Source organism: Parasteatoda tepidariorum, unplaced genomic scaffold (assembly GCF_043381705.1).
Source record: "Parasteatoda tepidariorum isolate YZ-2023 unplaced genomic scaffold, CAS_Ptep_4.0 HiC_scaffold_1879, whole genome shotgun sequence".
Taxonomy (NCBI): domain Eukaryota; kingdom Metazoa; phylum Arthropoda; class Arachnida; order Araneae; family Theridiidae; genus Parasteatoda; species Parasteatoda tepidariorum.
Genome location: NW_027261487.1, coordinates 1 through 9,873, shown reverse-complemented (window position 1 = coordinate 9,873; position 9,873 = coordinate 1). Strand labels below are relative to the sequence as shown.

Genomic DNA, 9,873 nt, shown 5'->3' with positions numbered 1-9,873 from the left:
CACCATAAGAATATTTCCCACTAAATCGCTTTTTCATTTGTAGGATTGCTTATTTAATAGAAAGGAAGAATTTTCGAGGCAGATTAGATTAATTGAATATGTTGTAAATGTTTTAAATTCTGTAGAACATAGATCAAAAACATGCTGTAAATAATTAGGTACAATTGGATGGCTATAATAAAATTGAAAACTTATAAATTGTCCCTCTGAAGTATTATGAACAAATATATTTCACAGCAGTGCAAACTTGTAACATTGAGGATAAACGGAAGAAAACAAAGGGGGGAAAAATTGGAATAGTCTATCCTAGCTTGCTTTTTCAACATGAGATGAAATTAATATTTACTGTTCAGGCTTATCCATAGGCACATCGGGTGAGGCTTTACGATGAGACGATATGAGCTGCAATTCTTCGGGTGTTGGACGCTGAAATTGAATTGATGTGATAATCAACAAAAACTATTTTTTCCATCATAAATGCACTTGGCTCAAAGTAATTTCATCTAAAGATAAATGAATTTTAATAAACTTGATCTATATTTTGAGAACAAATCTTTAAGAAAATAAAAATAATTTACAATCAAAGTAACTTGTAGTTTATTTAATGATAACGAGATAAGTATTTTCAATTTAGCAATTGTGCTTTCCTGACGTAGGGAATAAATTTAGAGATAATGGTCAGTTTTTGCAGTTTTTATATTAGATAAGCGAATGATTCGTTTGTACCTTTTAAAATAATCAAAATAATTAAATACTTAAAAATATGTAGTTACATAAAAAAATGATAAGAAGAACGACTTTAGATTTATTTAATAGTAAATATTATTAAAGTGCTGAGTCTATATTTTATATCCACAGCCAGGGGTCTGTTTAGAAGAAATTTGGGTCCGTTAACGGACCCTTCACAAAATATCTTTTCATAAAAACGGACCCTTCACAAAATATTTTAACTTAAAAACGGACCCTTCACAAAATATTTTAACTTAAAAACGGACCCTTCACAAAATGATTTTTCTTTTAATCGGACCCTTCACAAATTTGTTTATCTTCATTATTATTTTGTTAATCGAATAAACCCTTCCCAATGCAGAAAACAAGAAAGATGGATGTAAACGAAGTTTTGTCTTCGGCAGACGATTCTTCCATTATTCGTCCGAAATGAATATTTTGCGTTCAGCAGTATAGGCTAAATACCAAATATTTGCATGTTGCATCGCTAATTTAGTAGATGACATTGTTGTTTATTTTTTAAAATTTAATTTTTTTAATTATAATTTTACAGTGTTGAGCATAATCTTGTATGTCTTTACAATTTAAAAACTCCTTGAAAAAGTTTTTTTTTGCAATAACGGACCATATTTGCACAAATTCATAAAAGCGGACCCTGGTTGAAAGAATGTGAGTAATTTCTTCGCAATTTCACGAAAAACGGACCTTTCACAAAATGTCTGGACAGACCCCTGACAACTTTATATGTTCTCTTTTGTTGCCTGTAAAAATTATTTAAAAAATTATGATTCCAACTAAAACTAAACTCAGTGGCACGAGAGCCCATAGAGGGCCAAGGCTTACTGTGCCCATCTCAATTTTCTTGACCTTGGGCTCTGCGGTGCAGGAGCAGATGTTTCGGTTTAGGTGGTCAGCCTAACGCGGAACCCCCAGTGTTTAGTTCCCAAGCATGCTTGGTATTTATTTATCGACCCACTGAAGGGATGAAAGGCTGAGATGATTTTAACTAATTAAAAAAAAAAGAATTCCAACAATTTAAGAAAGAAATATTTTAAGCTTTCAAGAACACCGTATGTTATAAATATCATATCGTCCTACAGATTAATCAAAACATTGATATAAGCCAATAATAAAACTTATTGTAAACAAATTATATTAAAAAATTGCTTAAAAATTGTGAAAACTTACTGTATCATAGACGGATTGAAGTGTATGGATATCCATAACAGAGGTGTCAAAATTATACAAAGCTGAAATAAAGTAAAAAGAAAGTTAAGAAAGAAATAACGATTCATTTTAACGGGAGAAATTATTGAAATACGAGTAAATCAATACATAATAGGGACTATAAGGTATAAAAATTTTCAATATTTCTATTTCCAAATTCTATTTCTATTTCAATATTCTATTTTGATTGAGAAATAAATTCTGATTACACGCACGTGATAAAAATGACGTATAACTCAAATTTAAAGAGTATATTTTATTTTAATAATTCTTCAGCTTTTGCTTCCTACATTTTTTAATTTTTCTAATTAAGTAGAAGGTATTTAGAACACAGTATAACACAAAAATTATGATGTACGATTCTTCCAAAAAGATTCCAAACCCTACTGTCATTATCACTTTAGGCCAGGGGTCGAAAAACCGCCCGTCCACCCGTCCTCGGCGGTCAAAAATTTTCCGCGGACTACGAATTTCTCGAATCAGGCGTCAGCGCGGACGGGCATTTTCCCGTTAATATTCGTGATGAACTTTCAATTTTTGTTATCTTATAAGAGTCTAGCACCTCACTTCTAAAATGACCCTCTAATCTAGAAATCCCGTACAACAACATACTGCGCATGGTGGATTGATGTTTTTTCCGTCTGGAAGTACTGCAGCAATTGAAAGGGGCTTTTCAGCAATGAACTTACAAAAAACACATTACGTAAGCGCGTTACGTTAAACGCAATTATGAACATCCTCCTAAAAACCCCTTTCAGATTTCTGTGCAGAAACCTCTGTAAATCATAGGCTTGATTGTGGAACTGGCAAACGTCATATTTGATTCATTTAAAAAACGCAGTACCCTCGGATAAATTGACATTCCAGATAACTTGATCTTCGTCATTTAAATTATTTCATAAAAGAAATAAATTATTTCATAAAAGAAATACTAGGTTTTACTATTAGTAATATAGTATTTCTTTTATTACTGTATAATGTAATCCTCGTAGCTACTAATTCATTGTGTAATTTATATAAATGTTTGTAATAAATAAGAAAAAATAATATTTTTATTTATTTAGAAGCGATGGGTTAGTTTCAAAGGAGGACGGGTATATTGTTGGACAAGCTGTCCTCGGGGACTGGTAAAATTTCTGAGTTTTTTCGAGCCCTGCTTTAGACAATGGTATTTTCTTTTTCATATGGGAGGCCCACTAAAATTCTGACCAACGTTTTTAACTTTAGAATGGTTTCAGGAAGTGATATCTAGGTATAATAAAAGGGCTATTCACTACACGATTACAACATATACAGAGTCATCTGATCGAAAATTGAGCTGTTAGTATTCCTAACTCAAAACCATTGTGAGTGAATGAAGTAACTACAAGAAAAAGTTCATATATGAACAACGTGACATTATTATGTAAGTTCAAAAAGTTTTTTTTAAACATATATAAGCTATTTTTCATGAACATGATGATTAGGGAGTTGATTAATTGTATTCTATTGCACTTAATATTTCTCCGTTTGATTAAATAAATACAGCGTAGTTTATAAAAAAAATTGTAAAGGATTACATACCACTTTGTATTTCATTTATATCCAAATGGCGACTTGATATGAGAATTCCAACATTTTGTGAACGTTTTTGATCCAATAATTTGGCAACCTAAAATACAAAAATCATCAACACATCTTTTTAACATTTAGTGCATAAAATAACTGTACCTTTCAATTGATGCGCAGCTTTTTCATTCTCAGTAAATTGAACTTGTTTAATTTGTAATTATTTTTTATTTGATATTTTAGTCTATAGAGAGCTAATCATTTGAACAAAATCTGTCGTCATAATGACGTTTCAACAATTAGGTGAAGTCAAACTCTTAAGCAACTTTTGTTGGTTCTTTTCAGACTGATACTGTGCCGTTATTCTGTCCTTGCGTTGCTAGATATATAATTTATGATGGACCATGAAGAATTTTATAAAAAAAAACTAATTTGATGATAAAAGTTCGGAGAAAATCGTATTTTAATTTGAATTAAACTTATAGCCGAAAATTCAAAAAGCATATCCATTCCAGCCCTTTAACTCTCATATCACCCACTGTTCTAAAAAACTCACTGGATCACAAAAGCCAGTTTCCTTCTTGTCGCCAGTATCATTCTTTTTTAAGAATCGTTTTCAATTAGGACGACTGCTTATACAGATACTGTAACTGGAAGGTTTCATTGTCTGGTTGGAAAATTGATCTTTCGATTTACTAGTAGGGGAGTGTCAAGTATAGGGGAACGTCGGGTACCCCCGCCCGACAGTTGGATGCAGCTGGTAACAAGGTAAACAATAGTTTTGAAAATATGTTGAATACAGTAGTCAAATTTTTTTAATTTCTATTTTTTTTTAAGTTAAACTATTCTTTTTTCGGTTTATTCTTTTTGTATTATTTAATTAGATGATAAAACAATAGAAACATACAAAAATATTGATTATTACTCAATATTATACAGAAATATAAGCAATATTCCTTAAGTGGATGAGGCTACCCGACTCTCCCCTGTATAAAATTCGTTTTAATTTGTTTAATAATTTTAAAGTATTCTCCAGAATTAGATTTTTTATGAACATATACAGATATTATAATTGGAAGGTTTCATTGCTTGGTTAGAAAACTGATCTTTCAATTTACTAGTACATAAAATTCGTTCCAATTTGTTTAACAATTTTAAAGTATTCTCCAGAATTAGATTGTTTATGAACTTATACAGATACTATAATTGTAAGGTTTCATTGCCTGACTAGAAAATTGATCTTCCAATTTACTAGTACATAAAATTCGTTTCAATTTGTTTAACAATTTTAAAGTATTCTCCAGAATTAGATTATTTATGAACTTATACAGATACTATAATTGTAAGGTTTCATTGCCTGACTAGAAAATTGATCTTCCAATTTACTAGTACATAAAATTCGTTCCAATTTGTTTAACAATTTTAAAGTATTCTCTAGAATTAGATTGTTTATGAACTTATACAGATACTATAATTGTAAGGTTTCATTGCCTGGCTAGAAAATTGATCTTCCAATTTACTAGTACATAAAATTCGTTCCAATTTGTTTAACAATTATAAAGTATTCTCCGGAATTAGATTGCTTATGGGAACTGACTTTTCTTTCTTACGACTGTTTGCATTTACTTTAAATGGAGGGAATTGTTCAAAAGTTGAGACTATTTAAGGAAATCTTACTTCTTTGGCTTTTGATTGAGTGGTTTTTTTCTCTTCACATGGACTTTTCTTTTTGGAAACCTGCTTAGAAAAAAGCTCTTCAAAATCTTCCCAATTTTCAAGTTTTGTTTCTTCTAGATTGTCCCAAAGGCACTCGCCGTCCCTTAAATAAGGAAAGATACATTTACTCAAAAACTTTTTAACTGAAATTAAAGAATATAAAAAGATAGAATTCTTCAAATGAAAGATATTCAAAAGGAGTTTATTAGTAAATATTAAAGGAAATAAATAAGATTTCTTTTGGTAGTAGTGCAATTAAATTATGTCCAACACATGGGGGGGGGGAGTGTAAATGCATGTGCACTAATCTCTTGCAAACTGCACTTGAAGCGATCACTTCTAATAAATACCCGTAAGCGATGAAAGAAATAAAATCAGTTACTATTCATTAAAAACAAAAATGCTTATTTTTTTTAAAACTAAATAATGTCATTGCGAGAACAACAAAATGTATAATCAAGTAAATGCTTATGCAAAGCTTAGAAGTTTTGAACAAAAACATACAAACTTCAATGAAAAGAAAAACTAATTTTTGGTAGCTAGTTAAGTTTTTTTCAAAAAAATCAACCAGATAAATAGTTTTCGACTGATGCTTGATTAGTCTACCGTTTTGAAAAATTTTGATTTGAGCAAATTAGCCATTTATTTCTGATATTTTAAAACACACTTTTATTTCTTTGTTCAAATGGCAGTATTTTGACAAATTTTTGTAGTATCGATATAATATTGCAGAATCAAATTCTTGAATAGTTCTTCGCACGATTAAATTAAGCATTTTAAAAAAATTCGATATTTTACACATATTTTTATCTCTAAAAGAAGTAATAGGGTACTAGGAGGCGCACTTATCATTAGAATAAATATATAAAGTGATATTTGAAGAAATGAGTGAATGATGCAGGTAAGTGACATTTTAGTGAATTTTAGTAAATGAGCGTAGGCCGGGTGGCCGAGCGGTTAACGCGCCTGACTGCGAAGCCATTGGCTGCGGGTTCAAATCCCGCTCTGGGCATAGATGTTTCTCTCTCTCTCTCTGTGCTGTCCTCTGTTGTGTGTGAATGTGGCCCACCCTATAAACGGGTTTGTGGCAGTATGGCGTGGGTAATGTTGCTCGCCTCCGTGACTTTGGTTTACAGGTGCCCACTGAGTAACGCTAAATGAGTAACGATTCCGGCATCTTCATAGGCAAAGATTCAAATTCAGTGCCTGCCATTAGGAAAAAAAGTAAATGAGCGTTAAAAATTATACAGCTCGTTTTTACTACTTCGTTCAATCTTTATGTTTTAAAGTATATTTTTGAAAACAAAATTATGGGGGTCCCCTAAATTATCCCTTGCCGTCAAACTAACCGTAGGAAGTTTTTAGAGGTTTTTCTCTCCATGTAACGCAAAGACGGGTTAGATAGACCTAAAAGTTTTCCACGATGGAAAATTTCTCTTAAAACTTGATCCAGGAGTTCCCTTGTTTTCTGAATTGGGCTCAAAATTACAAAGCTACGGAGCTGAATATTGGTAGTCGTAAACTCAAAAATTGCGTTCGCTGTGCAAAGATGTTTGTAAAATATAACCAAACTGTAATTAATTTTATAATTAATTATCAGAAATAAATTTATAATTAAATTTATAATTAATTTTTATAATTATACTTAGTAAGTGAGCTTGAACTACGGATGGAACGTTAAGGATAAAACTATTGAAAAATAACTAAATTGAAAATATATCTCAAAAAATCGATGTTTTATTACGATATATCCTGATATTAAAATTCCTATATCACCTATCATTTCTAAGCAATCATACTTTGAAAATTAAAAGAATGTACGAGGGTTGCTATTTATATTTCTGGCCTAATAATGAAAAAACAAATATGTAGGATCGAAATTGGTTTTATTGTTTTTCAAAATATTCTCCATGATGATCAATACACTTTTGCATGCGTTTGAACCAATTTTCAAAGCACTTTTTCCAGTCCGATTGAGGTAACGTTTTGAATGCATCAACCACTTCTTCGGGGGTCGAAAATCGTTGTCCACGTAATTTATTTTTGATGTGTGGGAATAAGAAGAAGTCATTTGGTGCCAAATCAGGGTTGTACGGCGGATGACCCATCAATTCGATCTTTCGCTCCGTCAGAAATGCCTTTGTTTGAGTCGATGTGTGAGAGCTCGCTTTGTCATGATGAAGATGATTCGCCTGTTCTTCTGCTTTTTTCGAATTTCTCCGATGACTTCTGGCGAACAAATGGTCGTGTACCATTCAGAATTGACCGTCCTGCGTTGCTCTAACGCCACTGTTGCCACATGACCGTTAATGCCGAAGAAACAGGCAATCATTTGTTTCGATGTGCTTCTTCCTCGAACAACTTTTGTTGGTTTTGCCTCGTCTTGGAAGACCCATACAGTTGATTGCTGTTTTGTTTCCGGCTCATATGCATAGATCCATGATTCGTCACCTGTGTAGATGTTATACACAGCCTTTGATGTACCTTGAACGTATTTTTCCAACATTTCCTTGCACCAATCGACACGAGCCTTTTTTTGAGCGTTTGTCAGATTATGCGGGATCCAACGCGAACAAATTTTTTTTACGCTCAAATGTTCATGCAATATTTTATTGATGCTAGTCATACTAATGTCCAAAGACGCCTCTATCTCACGGTATGTCACATGACGATCTTGCTTTATCAGTTCACGCACAGCATCGATCTTTTCTGGCACAACAACGGATTTTGGACGACCTGCACGGGATTCGTCCTGGATCGAACATCGACCACGATTAAATTCGTTATACCAATTTTTTACAGTGCTGTAGGATGGCGCTTTATCGCTGAATAAAGAATTAAGTTCATCGAAGCACTCTTGTCTTGACAATCCACGTCGAAAGTTATGAAAAATAATGGCACGAAAATGTTCACGATTCAATTCCATTTTTTGAAAGAGAAGAACTTTTCAATTTACTGTCAACAACACAAATGAAGCTATAATGGTAAATCGTCTGCTGAATTTATGTTTAAAGATATCAAATTTTCGATTAAAATCGTCTGCGGTCGCCTAGCAACACTTACTGTTGCCAAGGCCAGAAATATAAATAGCAACCCTCGTATTAGTGGAATACTTACTTTTCGGCGGAAGCTGGTGTATAGATCTGAATTCTTGTCCAATATAAAGGCCTCATTGGCTTTTTCGGTACAATAGGTGGCTTACGGACTGAAAGGAATAAAATCTGTATTAAATATGTACACCACCGTGTAAAAGCTTAAGCTCGATAAAGAGAAATACAACTTAAAATTCAAATTAATTTCAAATTATATATTTGGTAAAGTCAGATCGTTATAACTGATCCTCTAATTCACCACACACATTATGTCGCATATTTTTGTAAACATTCGCACATTTTTTAGTAAAATATCAAGAGGCCATTTTGAGGACAGGACAAAAATTAATTTCAAATTATATATTGACTTAAATGGATTGTTTTGTATCTTTCAGCAGCATACAACAGAACATGTATTTAACCACAATTTTTTAGTGAAGTATCAATCAAGAGTTCATTTAATGGAGCAGCAAAAAATAAAAAAATAAAGCTGAAAGCTCGATATTATAGAAAGCTGAAAAAGATTTGTATTTTTTAAATGTTTTCATTTATTATGTTTGATATGCAGACGAATTTTAGTAAAATTGTGTTTGATAAATACACGTGTTTTTCATTAACACTATTTTCCCACTAAAAATTAGCTTATAATCCATAACATGTTTAGAGAAAACATTGATTAAATTTCATTAAAATTTTAGATTAATTGATTAATAATTATATGTGATTAGGTAAATAAAAGAAATTTTCTGCTCAAGCACGTTTTTTAGCACTTTAAATTAGCAAATCGTATTGTATAACTTAACGTTAACGTGACAAAAGCTTCTAACCATTTGTGTTTGCTTCTAAATGTTAATAAGTTTCTCTATAACTGCTATAAATTACAGGAGAATAACACATCCAAAATAGCATGAAACCGCCAGAGTTGCTAGAGGGAGAAAAGGTATGTTTACTTAGAGAAAGTGCATGTTTGTGTTTTATTTCGTATCTTAAAATATTTATCATATTTTTGGTTACCCCTTCAAATCTCAATCATTGAGTCTAATTATGTGAAAATCCAATCATTAGATCAAAAGTAATTCAGGAGTTATAGTTTTTTTGCGCACTGTTCATGAAAAATCTTACTGAATAGGAAATATTGAAGACCATCATTAAAATACTCACCGATATGTGGTTGAGGAGCCGGTGGTAGCATTCCAAATGGAAAAGGAGGCGGTGGAGGTGGCATACCAATGCCTGGCATCGGTGGAGGTGGGGGTGGCATGCCGCTCCCTGGCATAGGGGGTGGTGGAGGAATGCCGCTTCCTGGCATAGGAGGTGGTGGAGGAATGCCGCTTCCCGGCATAGGAGGAGGTGGTGGAATGCCACTTCCCGGCATAGGGGGTGGTGGAGGAATGCCGCTTCCTGGCATAGGAGGAGGTGGTGGAATGCTACTTCCTGGCATAGGAGGAGGTGGAGGAATGCAGCTTCCTGGCATAGGAGGAGGTGGTGGAATGTAACTTCCTGGCATTGGTGGTGGTGGTGGAATGAAACTGTTAGATGATGTCAATAATGATGAAGCTAA

The 9,873-nt window shown here is 32.8% G+C and overlaps 1 protein-coding gene across 1 annotated transcript; it reads right to left on the bottom strand.

Annotated features, from left to right (window-relative positions):
* Positions 1-346: 346 nt before the first annotated feature.
* On the bottom strand, positions 347-9,867 carry LOC122272989 (formin-2-like; the record flags this gene model as incomplete). Its single annotated transcript, XM_043057037.1, has 6 exons — positions 9,474-9,867; positions 8,338-8,425; positions 5,182-5,323; positions 3,520-3,607; positions 1,918-1,979; positions 347-426 (listed from the first exon to the last, which is right to left on the bottom strand). Coding segments are annotated over exons 1-6 (806 nt in total), but the record flags the coding sequence as incomplete, so codon positions are not given.
* Positions 9,868-9,873: the final 6 nt, after the last annotated feature.